This window comes from Hibiscus syriacus, unplaced genomic scaffold (assembly GCF_006381635.1).
Source record: "Hibiscus syriacus cultivar Baekdansim isolate YM2019G1 unplaced genomic scaffold, ASM638163v2 tig00110450_pilon, whole genome shotgun sequence".
Classification (NCBI taxonomy): Eukaryota; Viridiplantae; Streptophyta; class Magnoliopsida; order Malvales; family Malvaceae; genus Hibiscus; species Hibiscus syriacus.
The window spans coordinates 4,284,123-4,308,717 of NW_024062743.1; the positions used below are offsets into that span (position 1 = coordinate 4,284,123).

The following is a 24,595-nucleotide window of genomic DNA, read 5'->3' on the forward strand; positions in this document are numbered from 1 at the left end:
ATCTTAATTAATTTCACTCCCTCAAATGAACCAAATTAATTGAATCAAATTAGCAATACATAGTCATTTTCTATGTTTGGTGAATATATTTGATTTTTTTCAATTAAATTTTTATTTAAAAATTTTAAATCCATCAAATCAAATGAGCTGATAATCATTAAAACTAAATCTATATAAGCCAAATCGTATAACGTGAGCCTAAACCCAAATATGTAAACCAATAACGTGTAGGCTAATAAACAGCGCAAGGTTCTTGCTGTAGCTTTAGAATTATTCTTTGTATCATGTCCAAGAAATAGTAGGACGAATGGTAACACATGTTCAAAATCAATCGAGGTAGAGAGGGATTGTATTTAATTGATTTGATGTTCGAGTGATCTGAAATTTTGCATATTGTATGATTTATTGTTTAATTTTAATCTGGTAAATTTATTTCAATGGTTGGCCTTTTTTTCATATAAAATTATAAAAAATCGAAAATAACCCTAAGTCTTGTGATGTGATTTAAATGAAATTTTGTACCAATGATTTTGTAATTGATAAGATAAATTACACATTTAGTATCTCAACTATCATTTTTGTTTTCTTTGTTAATCAAACTTTTTTTAAATCACACATAATGTTACGTTTTGGTTTTATTTTAGTCACCCATCGTTAAAAAATTAAAGAACTTCTGATGTGATATTTTTTTAATTTTTTCAAAGATGGTGTGATATATTCTTATGGTGACATATCAACATTACCATTAATTTTTTGACGGCGGATGACCAAAACAAAACTAAAACTAAATGTTAGGTGTGGTTTCGAAAAATAAAATAGTTTAGTGACTAAAACGGAACAGAAGTGATAGTTGGATTCTAAACTTGTAGTTTACCTAAAATTGAAAGTGAAATAATGATTCTGACATGGCATGTTTCTGTTTCATTCCAACGAGAGACAACCGTCCATGGTGAAACAGAATTTATGCTCACTCCCTCTCCCTTCCTATATGTATGGTCTATAATTTGTACAGTTAGGATTTTCCAATAGAAAGTGTACTGATTGTCAATGACCGTGATTTATGCTGGCACCCTCCCCTTTGTGAGCTCTCGTTATTATCTTCTTATTCTTTACCCATCCCCTTCCTTCACCACTTACTCCTTTTCAGTTTGTGGGACAAACTACAGCTTTCCCTTCATCACTCCTTGTCCACTTGAGAACTTTACTTTTTCATTATCTCTTCCTAGAACCACCGCTTTCATTTCATCATCTTCAACTTAAGCTTCAATGGGTACGTTACGTTCTCTCCATTTATCGGCTTCATCTATATATTTTGTGTACTTGTATAGTTTAATGTTATTGAAGTGCTGGGTTATAAATTTCCCATTCTTTTTCAAGTCCTGATGATTTATATGCTTGAAGCTCAAGGGTTGAGTTATTCCACACCTTTATGTTTTATTTTTCATATCAGCCATATTTACTTATGTAAGTTTTTTAGTTTTTGTTTTGGTTGTTCATTGCTGATTAGGGTTCTATATATCTGGACACTTGAGTCTAGTCTGCAATTTTTCAGTGTATAATATTTTTCAATTATCAGTACATGGAAGTTAATGTAATCTTACAAAACTCACTTCTTTTTTAAGGTTTGTTAACTTGATATTTAAAACTACCATGGAATTGGAGTTGTATGATTAAAACTAGCCTTCAAAGCGGAAAAGATTGTCACCGCTGTCACCATTTATAACCACCTTGAGTTCAGCAGAACAACTCTGTTTCCCAGCCAAAGGTCGAATGTGGTTTTGAAATCGAGCAATGTGCTATTGTATATACCTTCTCCATTAGTACTGATTGGTGATGGATGCAAATAGCACCAACTGGTTTACACTACATTTCTGTAAACTGAAAAGGAAACAACCTTTCTTCTTAGATTATACTGCTGAGATGAAAATGGACGGTTCGTAGAATCTTTAACTGTTATATGTACAATTAGTTTCACTACGAAACACTTTAGTCGAAAAATGTGGAGTATTATCTTCATTGTCGACACTGAGCCTGCATTTGACATCTAGATTTCTCTTCTTATCTTAAGGCAAATTTCATCCTTTCCCTCCCCTGAAGTCTTTGTCGGGTAGAATCGGAAGCATGCTTTGTAATTGTGGTTCATCAAACAAGTACAATAAGCTGGATTCAAAGCTTGAAAGGAAAATGATTGAGATGAAGAGACGTTCATCAGGAAAATCTAATGTCAAATCAATTGACAGCATTAACTCGAGGTTCCCTCAGTGCCGGGATGGATTCAGAAACCACAAAGGCGTGTTCGAGCAGTATGGTTGGTTGCAACGAGTTCAATCTTGAAGCTCCCTGTAAGCTTTTATCTTGGAGTTTTTGCCACAAATTAACTCTCACTCTCTTTTCTCCTTCTTTAGATGAAGATTCCAGTGGAACCATTGATTGCGAGGAACTGAACAAATGCTTGGATAAATTGCAACTTCGATTGACAAAAGAGGAGGTTGAGGATTTGTTTCGTTCATGTGATATCAACGGGAGCCAAGGGATACAATTTAGCGAGTTTATTGTGCTTCTATGTCTCATCTATCTCCTAATGAAACCTTCCTCCTCTCCTGATAATGTACCCGCAGTGACCTTATGTTTGTTTCTTGTCCTTGTTTGAGAACAGGTAGCATGTTGTGTTAGAAGGTATTTATAAGCATCTTTAATGGTGAATTCGGAATGTTTAAGACATTGAAGATGAATTCTCAACAGCTTGAGACCACTTTCGCTACTATTATTGAGGCATTCCTGTTTCTTGATAAGAATGGTGATGGAAAAATGAACAAAAAAGACATGATGAAGGCATTAAATGAAACTTCTCCATGGGAACGATCCCTTGCACGTATTACTCGGACTAGATTCAGTATCAAATATTCAACTCAATATACTTTTAATTTCTCAGCAGTTTCTTCTATATTCAGTTATATTAATCATTCTTTTGGTAATTCCCAATTGGAACTTGCAGAAGAAATGGACTGGGATAAGAATGGAAAATTCAGCTTCAGAGAGTTCCTCTTTGCTTTTATTGACTGGGTTGGGATCGAAAGCGATGATGAAGAAGAAATACCGGACTCAATAAGCTAAGGACACTCGAAGGCGCTGCATGATAATCTGTATGATGTCAGATTAAGATTTGTCCATATAAATATGACATCCTAAGCACTTGGCCGTTAAACTGTTTTTGCTGTATCATGTCATATTTATCATCACAATTTTCTTTCAAATGACGCAAACTCGAAATGACCGTATTGAAGAAATAATTTAGTACTGGTTTTCGGTTCAGTCTATCTATACATCTGATTCATCTTGTAATCATCATGTATGAGGAGTTCATGGCAGTGGATATGGAAAGAAACAGTCGGAGCTTTTGCAAATTGGACTCAAAATCAATCAAAACTGGCTTAGATTATGAACATAGAAACTCTGTAACCACAGCTACTCATATACACAGTTTCCTCATTCAGCCTGATATGAATCAGATCTTCAAGCGGCCTTTTCCATGTCTCGAAGTCGTGTACTCATTTCACCAACAATACCTCAGGCCGCCTGAAGTCAGTTTCCATATGCCCACTGACCACTTCCAGGACCACCACTCCAAAGCTATAAACATCAGCCATTGGGGTTGCTTCTCCAGATTCCATGTATTCTGGTGACATGTAACTGAAAATTCCATGAACTGAATTGTTTTTGTTGATAGCTGCATGATGGCCGCGACATGAAACTCATGTCGGGATCAAGAATGATGGCTCAAGAGGTAATGTTTCATTCCATTCCTCAAGAAGATTATGAAAAACAGAAGCAAAGGATTTGATAATGCGGTATCGGTGTTGCCATCGCCAAACAGAGCTGCCCCTTGTATTGCTATGGTTGAAAAGGAGGTGACTCAACAGTCGATTGGCCGAGTAATCATATATGAGAAGCATCTCTCCTTGTTCATTGCACCATCCACGGAGTTGAACCAGATTACGGTGGCGGAGCTTTGCTAGGTTTTGGAGTTCACTTGAAAACCTTAGCAGGGCATTTAGTCATGCAAAGCCTATTCAGAAGAATGTGATGACGGCTGTCAAGATAACATTGGTAAGCAGTTCCGAAATCAAGCTCTGCCACGCTTGGCGATTCTGCCAAAATTATAAACGTTTATCGTCTACCAGGAAATTAAATTACGATTATGGTCGTATTTTTTATTGCGTGCAAAGTAAAAAAAAAATTGATTTGTTCATCGGGAAACGTATGATCCACCTCTTCACTGCCCCGTAACCACCTCCAAAACAACTATAGCAAAGCTGAAAACATCGGATTTCGCTGTCGACACGCTTTGATTCTAAAAGCTCTCCGGCGGTAGGTAGCCAATTAATTAGAAAGTTATACATAAATGTGTAATTAGTTTACAGTGTAGTCAGTCATTTTTTCTGCTTAATAAACAAATAATGTTTGTTGAATTTTAATATCTTCTCTAAAGTCTTGCCACTATACCCTCCACAGCTTTCTGATTGTTTTACTAAGTCCTCCATTATATCCTTGGCAATACCCGACTATTACTCTAAGTTATCTTCCACCATATTCCTATACTCTATGGATCGGGAGAATTTGTACTTGATCCTTGTTTTACAATGAAACGAAGTCCGAAGAATATGTCCGGTTCGACAAGCTTGATGGACTTGTGGGGCAATTAGTGTTTGATGAACTTTCATCAACACCTATACTATGGACCCTGCAATGGCTGCTTGCACCTTTGGGTTCGTTTTTTTTTTTAAGTATGGGAACTCAGGTCTTTCTGGTAAAAGATTCTCGACATGATTCGAACTTTTTGCCATGCCCGAGTCTCGGGATGGAACTGAAACAAGACATGCCTCTGTTCATAAAAGAACATTGTTGCGAAAACGACAAGCGCCAATATCGATGCGACACCAGCAATGAGGAAAAGGCCCCAAAATCTCTTGAGACCAAGAATCTTTTATGATACAATGGGGTCGATGTCAGGACAAGTAGCACCGCTCTTGAACCATTTGTTTCGAATTCGTTCCATATCATCTCCTTGAGTAACATTCAAGACTGCACTTGAAACATCTGACATGAGAGATCCTTTCGGGAAAACCTACAAACATGAAAAGCTAAACACATCATAATTGAATCGAGGAAGGTCCAACTCCTGATTCACATAGAGGGAGAGATTGATTGCTAAAGAAGTGATCGCCTGTAAATGTGTGTGATATGGCATGCAAATCTGCGTAAGTATACACAAGTGATGTAAGTAATACAGTAGTGAGTGAGTATCGTCTTCACAAAGATTGGGTGGAATTCTTTAAAGATTACTACAACTAGAAATAGGTGTCGCTAACTAATCCCAAACGCCTAAATCAAATGATATAAACAAATGAGAAAAGAGCTATGACAGATGGTATGAACAAATGGAATAAGTTTGTTGAGGCAAGAATTGTGCGAAGTGAGCAGAAATTTTTTTTTTGTGGCAAGAAAAATATGAAAGAGTAAACAAATAAAAATTGCTAAGGAAAAAATTAATTGCAAGAATAAGTAAATAAAAGTTGCTAAGGTGAAAAATGTTTGAGTTATGAATATAGACTAACAACCTCACACAATCAGACTTCTAATGAAGCACTTGGGTTGGATTTGCTATGGCTAAAAACTTTTCTATGTGTAGGATGAACTAAGTATGTTGTGCATATGTTTCCCGACAGGATTTACTACAGTGTTCCTAAGTTATCTCTAGTAAGGAACCTGATACACCTATTGCCACTGCAATACCTCTCAACGTAAAAAATGACTCTAGCCTATCGATTGAGTACTATCTCTTTTAATCGCTTGAAACTCTCCCCTTTCTCTAAAGCGGATTAAAGCCTCACCATCCTAGTTTAGTTTCATTGTTCACGTAGATCTAACCTAGCTCTCTCGATATTAGGTATCAGCCCCTAGAAAAATGACTATCTCTCAACAGCTCTTACAAAGACTAGGAATATTATACCAAGGCACCAGACAATCTCTCAAGAGCTCTTATAATGCTAAGGCATGAGATTAAAATAGTGAACAAAACAACAATAAAAATAAATATACTTAATCATCCATTAAACATAAAATAAAATAATATCCAAACATCTTCAACACCAAATAAAATAGTTCATGGTACGGCCAACATCATCCCAAAATATTCATTAAGTACAAGCCCTTAAAAGATAAGAAATGAAGAACAAAGAGAGAAGAAAACTCCAAAAAATAGAGTTGTTGGTGTGACATCAGACCGCCACCAAGACTGTTCAAACGTGCTAGCCTCTCTGAGGGCCTAGCCACTACTCCGATGAAACCCATATATAGAGGACACCAAGGAAGGACGAGAGGGGAACGGTGGAGAAGAATGTGCTTCAGCCGTCTTTTCCAAAACTTTTAGGATAGGTGAGAGTGAGATCTTTTAAATAGAGGGCATAATGTTCTATTTATAGTGGGGAATTTCTAGGGTTTATTGCCCTTGAAATTTCCCCAACTACCCTTGAATTAATTCCCATTTCGTGAATAATATGGCAGATGGCAGTGGTCCCAAATCATTAGTAGGGGCAAGGGTTTACGTGAGGTGCATTGGACAACTAGCCATGCGACGTCAGTAATTTTGTCTCGTACAACGTCAGACTTGCAAGATAAACTTGTCGTGGAAAAAAATTTCTCACGTTCATCATCTTCAGTTCCTTTATCGCTCGCATAAATTTGTCTAAGCAAATAATTTCATCCTTGTTCATTTCATATCACATGCATCATCACAGCCAACACACAACCCTTCTCATCAGCAGCATCAGCTTTGTAAAGAAAAACTAGTTGAGGCAAACTTTTCCACCACGTGCATGAAATGTCCTAAATGCAACTAAAATACGATTACGACTTTTAGACAAATAATAACTTAAGTAAAAATACTTAAAATATATAGTATTTTTATGGAGTTATCACACCCCCAAACTTAAGCTATTGTTTGTCCTCAAACAATGAATATACAAGCAATGAATAATGAACAATAGAAAATAAAATGCTATGGAAAAGTTATAATTAGGACAATCAAGTGATCTAAAATTTTAGCCCTCAACAAAAAGTTTGGTTTCAACATGCTAGACTAATTGAAAAGTCAAGTACTTTTCCCTAGGCCAAGATCCTTTGCAAGCATGTGTGCATGATTGTATCTAGTCTATGCTTAACAAAATTAGAAAATCTCTAAGCAAGTTCTTTTATTTTTCCAAGGCATAAAATTATTCATTAATCACAAAATCACTCCCGTTTATTCAACATTTAAACTTTTTAAATTTTCAATTTTTCAAGATGTATATATTAACACTGCTGCATAAGGGAAGTCAGCCTATCACAACTACTATCCCACACTCTACATGAATGGGAGCATACCTTTCATCCCTGAGCTAGTCAGGCAGAGTCATCTCGTGATTTCTTTCATTCACTCATTTGCTAAGGCTGCCATTTATTCAAGGGGGTTTACATGTAATACCGACACACAGAGGAGTGTCCCTCTACAATTATGTCGAGGAATTTATTTGCAACACAATTCAAACTCTAACAATAAGGAGTTTAACTTAGCCTTTTTATGCATTAATATAGAAGTTAAGTTCGTTACCATAATTTTATGCCACGACGCGCAAAAGTTCTTTTATAAAAAAATTCTAAGTTCCTCAAGCATAAAAAAACATATAATCGTGTTCAAAGAGTCACAAAAAATCAAGTCCTAGGGTCAGTTCTATCCTCCTCAACAGTCACGTACATTAAGTTCTAGCCATGGAAAAAATATTTTATCATCATCGGGCATCATCAACTTATTCCAAGTAACAAACCTAATCCTGACTAATGTCATAACAAAATTTTTACTGCTAACATTATTAATGCAAATGACTAACTACGAGCACAATACCTCCCCCAAAATTCAGGTAACATTCCTCAATGCATGAAAAATAATTAAAATAAATTAATCTAAATGCAATGCAAAGGTAGTAAGGTACCTCATTGTGGTGGGGCAACTTTGCCGGATGCTTGGGTGTTGTGTCTCTTGAGTGGGGGTGGGCTATCAGAGTCTGTATCGTCGAGCGTGCACGGTGATGGGATAGCAATAGATGAACGCTTAAGGTGCCGCTTGGTCATGGGAGGACTAACTTGCCGTGTCAATTTCTCTGTTGGTGGGTTATCAATTGGGTCTTCTAAAGGCTGTCTTATTTCTGCCTCGGTAAAAAGTTTGGTGGTTCGGTCGGTGGCTGGTTCAGGGGAAGCATCTTCAACAACATCTTCAGGTTGAGCAGTTTCTTCCTTAAACAATTCTTGTTGAAACACCTAAGTATTCTCCGAGGAAATTGGGCTACTAAGCTCGTCATTCTCATATTCTCATTCTTCAACAACTTGGGAAATGTGTGTAGCAATCAATTAGAGAGTTGGACCGAATATTTTTTATCGAGGCACAAAATATTTGTTCGCCTTCTGGTGCTGATGGTTTTGGCTTAGGAAAAATCTCATCGGGGAAAGGTGGCAGGTCTTCATTGGAGATTAGTAGCAGCTCCTTGAATAATGCTTTGAGTTGAGCATCCTTTTCTTGACATATGTAAAGAAGATCTCCATTTGGCCCTTAATACACTCCAGCATTTCCTTGGTTTCTTGAGTGGAAGTTACCATAGCTGCCATCCTCACCACAACAACTGTTTTCGCACATTGCTCCAACACTTTGCCCAGGGTATCATCATCAAAGCTCATCAACTCGGGTACTTTCTTCTTTGTAATGCCCTCTTTTGGCTTGATAAATTCCTCGAGGAGTTCCTCGGGGACTTTCTTTTTCCTATACAGGCTTGAGTGTACGATGATCGAATCGCTTGTGGTTTGGATTATTTCATTCAAATTTAGCCCAACCAAAGCACAAGTCTTCGAGTACCCCGTCGTATGTTTTAAAATCTACCTCGACTATTTATTTCTTGTGTCCATCTTCAACCTTCCTGAGCTTGAAGTAGTGGTTGATGGCTGAGGGGGTAATCCGGATTAGCATACCTTGGACGTACACTGAGTGTTGGGCCTGGTCTCCTAGGTGGGCGTAGAACTCTTTGATCATCATTGATGGCACGACCTTTGGTTATCTCGTGAACTTCTCTCATTTGTTTTTTTAACAATATTTATTACCTCAGGTCCGAATAGGTCCTCATCCTCGCCGAGAAACACAAAACCATCCTTCATGTAAAGTAGTTGTTGTTGCAATGCTTGAAATCTCTTCTCGGCGTCTTTGTTTTGAAAATATTGGAAGTTCTTGGCCTCGACAAAGGAGGCTGATGCACCAGGGTTGGATCTCAAGTGAACCATGTTATTGCGGCAGTAGGAGTTGAATGGAAAATCAAGAAAGTTTGAAGCTTTAGAGCGGTGGCTATGGCTTTTTAGGGCAAAACAAACAAAAAAACTGAAGAAGAGAAAAAAAGTCAGAGAGCAAAGAGAGAGTAAGCGACAAAGAAAGAGAAAGAGAAAAAAATAGTGGTTTTAGAGTAAAAATGTGGGCGATTGAGTGGTTTTTAGAGGAGTAATAAATGAAAAGTAAAAAGTGGAGATAGATTAATAAATGAAAAGATTTGATTGGATAAGTTAAAAATTAAAATTAAAAGGGGATTGAATTCCCCCCCAAACTTACCACTCAAACCTAATAAATTAGGGTTTTGCTTCGCCAATGCATGAGACCTCTCCCTAGGCTGCCACCTGTCAAGAGAAAACTACGGGACAAAGTTAGAGAATAAAATAAAGCTAATAATTGCAAATAAAACAAGTGCAAATTAAAGGAAGTTAATTTCTTTTTGTATAGAAAGCAAAAATATTTTACCAAGGTAAAAATTTTCAAAGCATATAAACAAACTCTCAGGCATCATATAGCAGTAGCGACGACTTGTTACGCAAGGTGGGTGCTCTGTTGTATGCCTTCAACCTTTGGCCATTTAATTTAAATGTTCTCCCATCATCCAAATTCTTGATTTCTATTGTACCATGGCTATGCACTTGATGCAATAGGAAAGGCCCTGACCATCTTGACTTCAGCTTGCCCGGAAACAAATTCAGTCTAGAGTTGTAGATGAGCACTTGTTGGCTAGGAAACAATTGTCTTCGCAAAATTTTTCTATCATATCACTTATTTGTTTTTTTCTTTGTAGAGATGTGAATTTTCATAACCCAAGCTCTAAATTCCTTCATCTTATTTAGCTCCAGCAACCTCTTTTCCCTAACAAGTAAGTTTCTTGATGGCCCAAAAAGTCTTGTGCTCCAGTTCCACAAGAAAGTGGCATGCCTTACCATAAACCAACTTGAATTGAGACATCCCTAGTGGCATCTTGAAAGTTGTACGATAAGCCCATAGTGCCTCATCTAGCTACAACGACCAAACGTTTCTCCTTGGGTTGACCATCTTCTGAAGTATTTTCTTGTTCTCGTTGTTGAAGACTTTAGTTTTCTCATTGGTCAGGGGGTGGTATGCCGTGGCAATTTTTTAGAACACCCCATATCCTTGCAACGTCTTGGCAATTAATTTGTTGTCAAAGTGGGTACCCTCATCACTGATAATTTCTCTTAGTGCTCCAAAACACTGAAAGTATTTTTGTACAAGAATTTTAGGATTGTCTTGGAGTCATTTCTAAGTGTTGCCACATCCTTGGCCCATTTGGACACGTAGTTCACAGCCAAAAGTATGTATAAATTGCCAAATGATGATGAGAATGGTCCCATAAAATTGATCCCACATACATCAAAGAGTTCAACTTCCAAAATATTTTGCCATGGCATCTCATTTCTCTTCGACATATTCCTGATGTGTTGGCAACGATCACATGACTTATAGAAGTCATGTGCATCTTTGAACAAGGTGAACCAATAAAAACCGGATTTTATGACCTTTGCAGTATTCCTCGCCCCACCAAAGTGCCCTCTACACGGGGATGTATGGCAATGAAATAGGATATCCAGGTGTTCTTCTTCAGGGATGCACCTCCATATTAGTTGATCTGCACACTGCTTGAATAAGAATGGTTTTTCCCAATAGTAATGGCGTACATCATGTCCAAACTTTTTTCTGTCATGACAAGATAAATATGGAGACATAATACCACTAACAAGAAAATTAACTATATCAGTATACCACTGCATTGCCATGGCAAATAATATTTTCTCATATGTGAATTCCTCTTGAATTTCTTTCATGTCATGGCAAATTTTTTTGTTCTCTAGCCTAGACAAGTGATATGTTACTTGATTCTCAGTATTGTTCATATCCTTCACTTCTAAACCAACTTCTTGCAACAAGAGTATCCATCTAATAAGCCTAGGCTTTCCATCCTTTTTATTCACTAAGTATTTAATGGTCGAGTGATCGGTGTGCATAATGACCTTAGTGCATATAAGGTATGCCCTAAACTTATCAAAAGCGAATACCACAATAAGCAATTCATTTTTCAGTGGTGGTATAGTTAAGTTGTGCATCATTTAGGGTACGATTAGCATAATAAATTACATGAAAAATTTTACCTTTCCTTTGCCCTAGCACCATCCCTACTACGTAGTCACTGGCATCACACATCAGCTCGAAAATGGCATCCCAGTCAGGTGGAATAACAATTAGTGTCATAAAAAGTTTTTATTTCATGCACTGAAGTAGTCATCATTGAACACAAACGACTAATTTTGCTACAACAAAAGACAGAGGCTTAGAAATCTTTGAAAAATCTTTGATGAAACGTCTATAGAATCCCACATGTCCCAAGAAACTCCTTATGCTCTCCATAGTGGTAGGTGGAGGTAGTTTCTCAATTATTTCCAATTTGTGGCCCAACACAATTTCTCTGTCACCATAAAGTGACACTTTTCCCAGTTAAGAACAATGTTAACCTTGTAACTCCCTGAATCTTGGGGTAGTAGTTCAGGGCATCCAAATCCCAAATTGAGCCATTGGATCTTATTATATTAGTTAGACCAAGTTGTTATTAGTGGACTTGAGTTAGGGTCTATGGGAGTTAATGAAGGGAGATGAGTAATTCATGATAATAAAAGTAAATGGACTAAAAGTGTAGTTTACCCATAGTTATTTTGGAAGCTAAAAATCCCTCCTTATAATATGTTTTCACCGTGAACAACCCCCTTACATAACTCACCAAACACTCTTCCTATCTTCTCATATTTCACTATTCTTATATATTTCTTTAAGTAAGAATCTCAACGAAATACTTGCCTAGTTGGATCCATCCAAGGTAAGATTATTAATACTCACATTCTAACTTCATTTTGAGGTCCCTTTCATTAGTTTTTATCCATAAAACCAAAAATGGGTCTTGAGAGAGATTTGTGGGAATCTATAGATTGTAGCTTAGTTTTGAGTTATAGGGAGTTTGTTTATATGTTATTCAACCCCTATATGGATTGGTAATTCATTTTCTCATTTTGTTTAGTGAAGAATATATGAGAAAGCTCAAGAGCTAAGGAAAAGAAAATTTGAATCTTGAGTGAGTTGAGAAAGTTTCTAGCCATCCAAGAAGTGAGGTAACACCTTTAAAAATCTTCCATACTCTTCGTGAGTCATTATAAATTCAAAATAGTTTAAATGGTTGAGTTGAGCATGTAAGTATTTTCATGATGAAATTTTTGTTTTAAAGTTATAATTGTGTTTAAAGTCTCTATTATAACCCTTGTTGATCAAATAAAACTTTAAGTGCATTTGGAGACCTCACTAAGGTCTTTGGGATTGAATTATAGCATTTTAGTTTGTGTTATATGATTTCTGCAGGTAAAGTATTGATACTATTGGGATAGTATCGTTATCGTTACTAGTTCTTCGTTTTGGGGAATTTCGTAAGTTTCTGGGAAAAAGTATTGATACTCTTTCAAGAGTATCGAAACTTTGGATCATAGTTTCGAAACTCCCATAAAGTTTCAAAACTAGGCATAATAGAATGTTTGAAAGTATCAAAACTTTTGTAGTAGTATCGATACTCTTGGGTTAGTATCAATACTTTCAGTCTGTTTTGGGCAAAAATGTCAGTTTTTAAGGAAATCAGACTCGAGGTACCCCAACACTTATTTTTATAATAAAATAAGACTACAATTGAGAATATTAATGATATTAGTTACACTTAGAAACAAGATTTATTAGGATGACATAAAAATAAACTTGGATGATGCTTAGGAAACGACCAGGACACATGAGTTCCTTTAGAAAATGCTAGCATTATCGAAAGTATAGTTTCAGTCCGAATATATCCTTAGGTAGGGCTAAGGACCTTCTGACTAACTATGTTTATCAAGGCCTTAACACTCTTTAGAAAAAAGGATGGGTTACTCAGGGGTATGGTTTCCGATGCAGAGAATTCTATGGGCCATATCCAGGGTAGACTAAAAGGGTGTGTGAGCTCTGAGATGCAGAACCCTCAGTTGCAACATGATTTCTACCATAGCATAGAGAGTGAGTGTTAGATAATACTCACTAAATTAGTTTTAAAGCATACTAGCTTGGGCGCAAGGTCCAACACTCAAGGAGTGGGCTAATAGAACAAAATAGATAGTATTAGACATGATAGCTTGAGCATGTCATGAGCACTTTTAGTATGGCTCAGTTGTTAGTGTGGAACTAGGCTAGTTAGCTCAGCATTTGGAATTTGTTTCCTTAATTAGGTTAGTCAATGAGCAGTCCGAAGAATTTTTGACAGCAATGATCCAGACCTAGCTAGTGCAGAGTGCGTCTCGAGTTCATCTTTAGAGGGCATGTATATTTGTAAACCCCGATTTGTATATTTTTGTATGAGTTGTAACTCATTTTAAACTATGGTCTGCATGATTTAAACATTATCTTGGGAGCTCCTGATGTAAAATATTTTATTTAAATTGTAATTGATTATTTTAGCATGAGTGGTTACAAATGGTCATTTTAAAAGAAAAATATTGGTTAGCCACTCCGGTGGTTCAATGTGGCTCTCTGATTGGTCGGCTGCGTGTTGTACTAGTTTAGGGTGTTATGGGACTTCTCACATTGCTTTAGCATTTTAGATAAATTATCGAGTCATCTATCAAAGTCATCGACTGATAAATTGTAATTGATTATTCTTCTTGCTGCAGTGGTTAAAAGAGTGGACCACCTTTGTGCTAGGTTCTTTTGGAAGGGAGGTGATGTTCCAGCTAAGGGGGCTTGAGTGAGTTGGGAGGTAATTTGCACCCCCAAATCAGAGGGGGGCTGGGCCTTAAGAATTTGAAATGTTGGAACAAGGCTTGTATAATGTTGTTGGTTAAGGAGATTCTTGTTGCTGAGGGCTCTCTTTGGGTTGCTTGGGTGAGGACATATGTTCTTAAAGGGGCTGATTTTTGGTCTATAGAGTGCAAAGCCTCGTTCATCTGGAGCTTGAGGAAAATTTTGAAAGCTAAGGAGAAAGTGTATCCTCTGTTTGTAGGAATCACGGATTGGGGCAAGGTCAATGCTCGATGGCTGTGGCAGGGTCTTTGGGGGAGGAAGAAGAAGGTTGGGTGGCAGAAGATTGTATGGTTCCCCGTGCATATACCCAAGCACTCCCTCATTGCTTGGATGGTTGTTCTTGATAGGTTGCCTACTGTTGATAGGTTGATTCATTTGAGGATTGAGGTGAATGATAAATGCAGATTGTGTGATGTTGTATGTGAGACTTGCATCCATATATTTTTTGAATGCCCTTTTTCGAAGGCTGTTTGGGAAGGGGTTATGCGGCTATGTAGCATTGATAGACCTGTGGGAAATTGGGAGGAGGAGCTGGACTGGGCGATATCTCAGTTCAGAGGTAAGACTCTTTATTCGTTTATTCCTAGATTAGCCTGGTGTGCATATATATATTGTATATGGGAAGAGAGGAATCATAGGCAGTTTAGGAGCATACATAGGGGAACTGATGTTGTGATCAATTGCATTAAGGATGTAATTAGGATAAAAGCTGCTAGAATAGCTATTAAGAATAATGTTGTTAACTGTAATCTTTGTCTAGCTTGGGGAATTAGCACTACCTAGGAGGCTGTTTCTGGTTTGGATGTCTGTTTTTTGCTGTAGTAGTGAGTTTCTACTGCTTCTTGGATAATATAAGAGATAAATTTATCCCAAAAAAAAAAGTCATCGACTGATATGAAAAAATCAACCATGAAAATTTCTATGAAGTCATCCACCATGTCTGAAAATTATTGCTATCACACACCTCTGACAAATTGTCGAGGCATTACATTATCCAAACGGCATCGTCCTAAAGGCATAGGTGACATATGGGTAGGTAAAAGTGGTATTTTCCTCATCTTCTGGTGCTATGGAAATCTGATTACACCCAAAATATCCATCAATGAAGCAATAAAATGCCTTACCCGCCAAATGATCAAGCATTTGATCTATGAATGGGAGGGGGAATGGGCGTTCTTCATCCCCCTGTTGAGCTTTTCCGTAGTCCATGCAAATCTTCCAACCCATTATGATCCTTGTTGATAAGAGCTCATCGTCCTCAATTTTCACCACAGTTACGAAACCTATCTTCAGCATGCATTGAACCGGGATAACCTAAGAGCTATCGGATATGGGATAGATCACCCCAAGATCTAGCCATTTGATGATTTCCTTCATTATCACTTTTTTTATTATTGGGTTAAGCCTCTTTTGGGGTTCAACAAAATTGTCGTGGAATACATCTAACTGGATCTTGTGCATGCATATGGTAGGGTTAATTCCCTTCAAGTATGTCATATTCTACCCTAGAGCTTTTTCATACTATGATAAAACATTCAACAAACTACACACTTTCTCTAGTATTAGACTAGCAGATATAATAACCGACAAAGTATCATCACTACCTAGATAAGCATATTTTAAATGTGATGGCAAGGGTTTAAGTTCCAAGGTAGGTGCATGTTGCAGCGAATGTTTTGGAGGAATGGATTCATCAAAGTCAAGGTGTTCGAATCTCATACCTGGTATAGCTTGAAGAAAGCTAGACTGTTCCACCTTTGATGAATACTCCTCGAACTCCGCATTTTCTTGATATTCAATAAGTTTGTCTTTTACGTCACTCAAAAAATATTTGTCTCGGTAAATTTTGTTGTTCGTCTCATTCTGAAAAAAATTGCCTTGGCAAAAATTGTCGTGCTCCTCAGGTTTTAAAAACTTACCATGGCCAAAAATGTCTACTTCGACTTCCTCCATTGAATCCATGTCTTCAATACATTGTCCTTCTTCAAAATCATTAGTATATTTCATAGTGTTGAAGACATTGATTGTGACACTCTGATCGGCCACCCTCATCGTGAACTCTCCCTTCTTGCAATCTATTAAGATACACCTCGTGGCTAAGAAGGGACGCCCCAGAATAATAGGTGCATTATCATCAGTCTCACAATCTAAAATGAGGAAGTCTACTGGAAAGAAAAATTTGTCCACTTTCACGATGACATCTTTAATCCTGCCCTCAAGATAAACGTGTGATCAATCAGTTAGTTATAAGATCACGGTGGTTGGTCGAGCATTACCTATTCAAGCTTCAAAAATATAAACTTGGGCATCAAACTCACACTTGATCCCAAGTCACATAGGGTTCTTCCAACATAGGTTTAACAGATATATCAAGGTAAAACAAAACTTTCAGGATCTTTTTGCTTCGGCGAAAGTTTGCTCAGTATATAACAATATTTTTTTCTCATGGTAATATTTTATAGTCTTTTCACCTTTCTCTTTTTTGTGACTATTCTTTCAGAAATTTGGCATAGGTATGCGTCTGATCAAATGGCCTCGAGTAGTGTTTCATTGATATACAACTTATCAAGGACATCAACAAACTTTCTGAATTGTATCTCATCGTTGTACTTTTTTAAACTTTGAGGGAAGGGTGGTGGGGGTCTAACTTCAGCTACTGCAGGTGGAGGTGAAACTTTTACTGTGGCATTAAATTTTCCTCCATCAATATGATGACTGGTTGAACCCTTTTTCTTCTCATTCTCCATAGGCAATTCTTTTTGTTCAACATGTTCAACTTGACCTTTCAGATTTTTTTGTACAACGTCGTGGCGAGAAATTTCTTGATTCTTCCCACCAAACTTGTCTTCTCTATTAATCTGGGTACCACTCCTCAATGTAACCACATTGCATTGCTCTTTTTTTATGAGGATTAGTGGCCTCAGTATCACTAGGGAGGCTTCCTTGTGGGAGAGCATGTAATGTTGTGGCAATTTGGCCCACTTGGTTCTCCAATGCTCTCAAAGATGAGCTATGATTTGGCAATAAAGTTGTTTGACTTTGCAAAAGTGTGTCTTTACTTTTAATTGTTGATGAATTTTCATGCATTTAAGCCTTAGTTGAATCCATAAAATCTTTTATCGAAGTCATAAATTCTTACATAGAAGCTGCAAGGGAGTTAGCATTTGAGAAATATGTTGAGCATTTGTTAATATTTTTCCACGGCATCTGTTGATGCTGAAAATTTGAAGGTTAAAAATATTTTGTTGTGGCCTAATTAAGTTGCCAGCATGGTTGTAGTGAGTCACTTGATTAGCCCAAGAAAAATTAGGATGCTGACGTCATCCTGGATTGTAGGTGTTAGAATAAAGGTTGTTGGTGCTTCTATTGAAATTTCCCATTAAATTGATAGACTCCTAATTGTTAGGGCATTCACTCTCATGGTGATTGACGCTCAAAAAAATATACACATCGAGCTGATTGCTTTGACTTCTTTTACCTCATTGGAACATTGCAAAATTTTCTACATATTTGTTATGGAATAAAGTTGGGGGGACATAGAATCTTTGGTGTCTAGTTCAAATGCCCCATACACCTTCTTTTCAATTCCAAGCCTTGTAGACAGAAATTGATAATCATTTTTGGCTATCCTATCAAGGATATCAAAGGCTTTCTCAGGTGACTTATCAAGCAAAGTACCATTTGTCGAGGTTTCCAGAATCATGTAAGTGGGTTCCTTGACTCCATTATAGAACATCACGACTTGTATCCAATCGTGGAATATGTGGTTGGTGCATTTTTTAAGTAAACAATTGTATTGGTCAAGCACTCATACATATATTCTTTATTGCACTATTGAAAACTTGCGATTTCATCGCGAAGTTGCATATGCATGTTGGGTGGATTATACCTTAGTAAAAAACAATTTACACAAGTCAACCCAAGACTCAATCGAGCCAGATGAGACTTCACTATGCCAAGCTCTTGCTCGATCACGGAAAGAGTATGGGAATAATTTTAGCTTCAGCACATCTTTGTGCACTCCTTGTTATCTAAACGCGTCGCACACTTCAAGGAAATCACGAACATATTGCCTAGCATCTTCATTAAGTGAGCTACCAAATTGACCGATGAAATTTAGTATGTTGAACATCACCGGTTTGAGCTCAAAAATGGGCTACCTGAATTTTCGGTGCCACGATTCCAAGATTGAGATCATCAAGGATAGGGGTTAAGTGATCTCGTATAACTCGTGGTCTTGCAACATTTCTGAGAATATTATTTGTAGCAATATTTGGATCTGCCTAATCATCCACTTGGTCACCAGCTTGATCTGGTAATCGATACATGTTTCGTCTGGCACGCTGAGTACGTCACTTTTGCCTGAAAAATTGATCGATTTCATGTTTAACAGATATAGTGGTTCTCCGACAGTTCTTATGGTCATGGAACGAAAAAATCTACAAAAAAACAAACAAGTAAAACTAAAACGAGAAATTGTAAAGAAAAACTTGCTATGACACAACTTTAAAAATTCCTGTAGTCGTCAATCCCTTGATCGCGTGTAAATGTGTGTGATATGGCACATAAATATGTGCAAGTATACACAATCGATACAAGTAATACAGTAGTGAGTGAGTATCGTCTCCACAGGAATTGGGGGAATTCTTTAAAGATTGCTAGGAATATGTGTCACTAACTAATCCTAAACGCCTAAATCTAATGATATAAATGAATTAGGAAAGAGTTTGGCAAATAGTATGACCATATGGAATAAGTTTGCTGAGGCAAGAATTAAGTGAAGTGAGCAGATAATTTTTGTCATGGCAAAAAAAATATGCAAGAGTAAACAAATAAATTTGCTAAGGCAAAAAATAATTGCAAGAGTAAGTAAATAAAAGTTGTTAAGGCGAAAAATGTTTGAGTTCTGAATATAGACTAACAACCTCACACAATCTGACTTCTAACGGAGCACTTGGGTTGGATTTGCTATGGCAAGAAATTTTTCTATACGTAGGATGAACTAAGTATGTCATGCCTATGTTACTCCACATGATTTACTAAAGTGTTCCTAAGCTATCTCTAGTAAGGAACCTGATACAACTATTGCCACCACAATACCTCTCAACAAAAACAGTGACTCTAGCCAATCGATTGAGTACTATCCCTTTTAGTTTCTTGAAACTCTCTCCTTATCTCTAAGGTGGATTAGAACCTAACCATCCCAGATTAGTTATCTTGTTCACGTAGATCAAGCCTAACTCTCTCGATATTATGTATTAACTCATAGAAAAATGGTTATCTCTCAACAGCTCTTACAAAGACTATGAATATTATGCCAATGCATTCTCTCAAAAGCTCTTACGGTGCTAAGGAAGAAGATTAAAATAATGAACAAAACAACAATAAACATAAATATACTTAATCATCCATTAAATACAAAATAAAATATCATCCAAACATCTCCAACACCAAATAAAACAGTTCTTGGTGTGGCTAACATCATCCTAAAATACTCATTAAGTACAAGCCTTTAAAAGATAAGACATTAAGAACAAGGAGAAGAAAACTCTCAAAAACAGAGTTGTTGCCATGACATCATACCACCACCAAGACTGCTCTAGCGTAGTATCCTCTCTCGAGTGCCTAGTTGCTACTCCGATGAAGCCCATCTATGGAGGACACCAAGGAAGGAAGAGAGGTGAACGGTGGAGAAAAAGGTGGTGCAGTTGCCTTTTGCAAAATTTGTAAGGTTGGTGAGAGTGGGATCTTTTAAATGTATGGCATAATGTGCTATTTATAGTGGGGAATTTCTAGGGTTTAATTCCCTTGAAATTTCCCCAACTACCCTTGAATCCATGCCCATTTCGTGAATAATATGGAAACTGGCAGTGGTCCCAAATCATTAGCAGGGGTAGGGTTCACGTGAGGTGTATTGGACAGCTTGCCACGCGATGTCAGCAATTTTATCACGTACTTGCAAACACCAGTTTTTGGCCATTTCCCATACCCCACTCCATTATCAAGTCACCAAAAATCTCACCAAAGTCAAAGACAAACCCCAACCTAATCCTTAACTACTCCAATCATATTTCACCAAACCAAGAGAAAAATCACCCACCTATTACGACCAAAACATATCCCACCTAAACCATTAACATCCACCAATCACGCTTAGAAAGGAAATAAAGGAGAGAACCAATTTCAACAGCAAGGAGGGGATTCGGAGGGGGTTTTCGAAATAATAAAAAAAATACTTTCAAAAGGAAAAACAAAAACTCACCTTGGTTGGAAGACTGAGCTATCTCTACTTCAGCGGAGTGGTAGCATGAGCCATCGAATGTAAGTTTTTACCTTTGTGGGTTTGGGGTTTTAACTTCTAAATTTGGGTACATATGGGGAAGAGAGTTAAGACTCGATTTTAGGGGTTGTGTTTGAGAGGCTCGTCGAGTTTATTAGCCCCTTGGCCACCGATCTACGATGGCCTTTTGTTGGTGTTCATTTTCGACGATGAGAAAACAAAAGGGAGAGGAAAATGGAGAGTGAGAGAGCACGACTAAATTGGGCAAATGAAACAAATGTAGTAGGGTTTCAAAATAACTCCTAAAAGGAATTATATCCCATTAGCCGTACAACGTTGTTTCACAAGGGGAGAGTATGCGTGTTTTTGCTTATGGTATAATCATGTTTTTGGTCCCTGCTACTTTGTAACCTTACCTTTTAGCTATTAAATAAAGTTATGTTTAATTTTATTTCAAGCTTTAATGTTTCAATATTTGTGTTTTAATCCTGTTATTATCTGTTATGCTATTTTGATTATTATTTGACTTTGGTAGTAATATTTGTTATTATTTCATTTTGGTCACTAAGTTAGTGTGTGGTGTGTTCTCTGTTGTTTTTCGAATTTGTTCACCATGTTTACAAGTATTTTATTTTAGTCATTAATTTCAAGTTGTTTTGTATTTTTGTTAATATTCCAATTTGGCTATGATATGTGTAATTATTACATTTTAGTCACTAGTTTGCATCTGTTTTAATTACTGTTGGGCCCATTTATGTTTCTATTTATTTTATTTTAGTTCTTATTTTTATTTTTGGGCTATTCTCATTTTTAGTACTTATTATTTAATATTTTCTATTTAGACTTTCGTTTATTTGTAACTTTTATTTTAGTCACTTAAGTTTTTGTTTTTGCTATTTTGATCCTTAAAATTTTTGTTTTTATATATTTTGGTCTTTATAAATTTAAATACATATTGTTTCTATTTTGTATTTAGGTTTGTAATATTTATTTGTTTTTATTTCAGTCATTTGAATTTCCTCATTTAAGTTATTGATTTGAAGCAAATTAATTAATATTCAGTAAATGGATCATATTTTAACTTGATATTTGATTCAGGATTTCTATCACTACGACAACTTGTGAGCGACACAGTACCAATTTTGGGCGCTGTGGGGGTGTTAATCCTTCCCCACGCGTAACCGACTCTCGAACCTGTTTTAATCGAATCTTTGGTAAACGCAGATAAACTTTTTGTCTTAAAAACGATTTTTCTTAAAATTGTTTTTAAAAGACGTTTTTAGGTATTCGACCTACCTAACCCAAAGGTTGATGGCGACTCTATCTAATTTATACAAATTAAATCCAAAATCACCCAAATTTTCAAATTAAAGTCGTCACTGTTTTTGAAACAATAAATAATTGTTCCAACCTAAAAACGGTTATGACAGGACTACGTCAGACTTGCAAGATAAAACTTGTCGTGGTGAAAAAATTCCTCACGTTCATCATCTTCAATTCCTTTGTCCCTCGTATTAAATTTGTCTCAACAAATAATTTCCTCCTCGATTATTTCCTATCACATGCATCATCACAGCCAACACACATCCCTTCTCATCAGCAGCATCAGTTTTATAAAGAAAAACTAGCCGAGGCAAAACCTTTTCCACCGTATGCATGAAATGTCCTAAATGCAACTAAATCTAACTAAAATGCGATGACAAACTTTTAGACAAACAATAATTTAAGTAAGAAGACCTAAAATATAATATTTTTATGGAGTTATCAGGAAGATAGCTCACTAAGCCAAATCCATTGGTTCTAAATGTGGGTTTGACAGTAGTATATTTGCCGCAATATTTGGAAATAAATAGCTGAATATAAGGTATTTCTTCGAAAACGGCTGAAATCCCGCCATTGGCATTACCCTTGACAAAAAGTTCATGCAGTTCTTCAGGAGATCCATAATACTTGAACATTGATTTATCGAACTACAACCCCCAACAAGATCCCCTCGAAAAACGAGCCATTTAGAAGACCAACACTCTCCCTTCTCTTCAAGAGCTCATTTACATAAGTTACAGTAGGTTGGAGTTGCTCCACTGTTAAGAGCAACGTTAAGCTTGCAGTGTAACTTTAGGTGAGAATGAGAACCACAAAGCACCATATGATCACCAAGAACCTAGAAAATTGTTCACCACTTTCTCCCCTGCAATGACCAAAAATTTTAGCGGACTACGAATTATCTGTAAATTGAAATGGTGAAGGAGTTTAATTCTTACGATGAGCAAACACCATGGTTGAGAAGGAGAACCAGAAGCTGGTGCCGATTCGATGAGCCGGGTGGTCCACTAAAATCTTCGTTGATTCTATGCTCCAGAACCCAAACCAAAAAACCAATCAACACAAAGAAGCAAGCGCTGGTTGCCCAGAGAGTCGGTGTCAAAGGGTGTAAGAAAACCATCGCATTCTTCTTCTTGTTATCCCTGATTGGCACCAGCATCGACACACCAGATTCTGTGTACGGCAACGTGAAATCCACATACAATGACCTGTTGGCCACAATCGTTACATCTCCGACCACAGCATCATAATTCTGTGTTCATGGAAGCCTAATGAAACCATTGAATAAAACCATATGATAGTATAATATAGAGAAGAGTTAAGAGAGGAGACTTACCCCATAGTACACTTGATCGACCAAATCATTGTAAGAACCGACAGTTTTTCCTTCAGGCGTTGCAAATGGAACATACTCGTAAGCAACTAGGATAAGGCATTTTAGCCATTACAGCATCAAAAATATCAATGCAGTAGCGTCGAACTGATTTTTCTGTATTAGAGTTAGAATCCCAGATTACTTCCAGAAATTCTGTATAAACAATGTTCGCTGGAACCCTAATTCTTAATTTTTTAAATTATAAAATATTTCTTATAATCATTATCATCATTGAAATTTATAATTTTTTAAATTATAAAATATTTATTATAATCATTAAAATTTATAATTTTTTAAATTATAAAATATTTCTTATCACCATCATCATCATCATTTTGAAAAAGAAATACTAGTTATAAAATTTTTATAAAATTATATATTTTAAATTATTTACCCTCAAAAATTTTTTATACTAGATTATACGTATTGTGTAATTTCATGCAAAATCAAAATTTGTCGAGTTATAAAATAATTTATAGAAGAATATTTAAAGATTTTAATGCATAAAGTTTTTTTTCACCTACAAAAAATAAATAAAGTTGACTTTTTACACAAAAATCACCCTAACATAATTTAATTACATATTAGACATTATTTTAAAAATATTTAACAAATTAGCACCCGGTCTTTACACGATGCATGGGCCGCGCCTTTCAACAAGTGGCGTAAGATATGGTGTATGGATCACGCCTTTCTACAAAGGGTGATAGATCTATAATATTTTCTATAACGATCTCTGACACGTAAATAATTAAAAAAATGATTTTTCGAGAAAATCATCTCATTCCTCCTGTAGACAAACACTAATATCTATATATATTTATATATATACACACACGAAATACGTCATTCAGTTCTTTCACATGGAAAGCATAGACTTGTACATAAAGACTTACATTTGTCCATCAAACTTCCTAAACTTTTACTTTCTAGAAGCATAGAATTAATAAAAAAGAACCTTCGAAAGGCTTCATATTAAAAAAAAGAATTATTTCTTATTCTCACTTAAAAAATATTTGTAAAGATAGGCATAAAGACTAGGTCATGAATATTACAGGAGTGGTACATAATACAATAATAGTATCAAATGACTAGTATTGGTACAACATTTTTTGTCTCGTGTCAAAATAAAATTAGCTAACCCTATTCTCATATATAATGGGATAAGGAGGAGGTAGGGTAGTAGGCTGCCCCAATACAAGGTTGAGAGCAACTTTAGTGGAAGACCTCTGGCAATTATGAATTGCCCACTGTGGGACTCGATCCCACGACCACAAGGTTAAGAGCCTTGCGCTCTACCAACTGAGCTAGACGGGCAATTCAAAAGCCAGAATATGATTAAAAACAAAAATTAATT

At 36.5% G+C, this 24,595-nt stretch overlaps 1 protein-coding gene, 1 non-coding gene and 1 pseudogene across 2 annotated transcripts; 1 reads left to right on the forward strand and 2 right to left on the reverse strand.

Annotated features, from left to right (window-relative positions):
* Positions 1-2,305: 2,305 nt before the first annotated feature.
* LOC120126143 (probable calcium-binding protein CML22) lies at positions 2,306-3,133 on the forward strand. The gene is made up of 3 exons (XM_039144420.1): positions 2,306-2,608; positions 2,719-2,893; positions 2,996-3,133. Exons 1-3 carry the CDS (start codon positions 2,306-2,308, stop codon positions 3,112-3,114), a joined length of 597 nt encoding a protein of 198 aa, XP_039000351.1. The 3' UTR covers positions 3,115-3,133.
* Positions 3,134-3,548: 415 nt separating this feature from the next.
* On the reverse strand, positions 3,549-24,088 carry LOC120126144 (annotated as a pseudogene).
* Positions 24,089-24,482: 394 nt separating this feature from the next.
* TRNAK-CUU lies at positions 24,483-24,555 on the reverse strand. Its single transcript has one exon. It is a non-coding gene; the product is annotated as a tRNA-Lys (tRNA).
* Between the last annotated feature and the right edge of the window lie 40 nt (positions 24,556-24,595).

Bases quoted from the DNA above. Each gene is read 5' to 3' on its own strand.
- LOC120126143 (XM_039144420.1), top strand. From the start codon at position 2,306: ATGGTTGGTTGCAACGAGTTCAATCTTGAAGCTCCCTGTAAGCTTTTA. The intron at 2,609-2,718 runs GTACCCGCAGTG...GGAATGTTTAAG, and splicing joins CTTCCTCCTCTCCTGATAAT to ACATTGAAGATGAATTCTCA. The intron at 2,894-2,995 runs GTATCAAATATT...TGGAACTTGCAG, and splicing joins TATTACTCGGACTAGATTCA to AAGAAATGGACTGGGATAAG.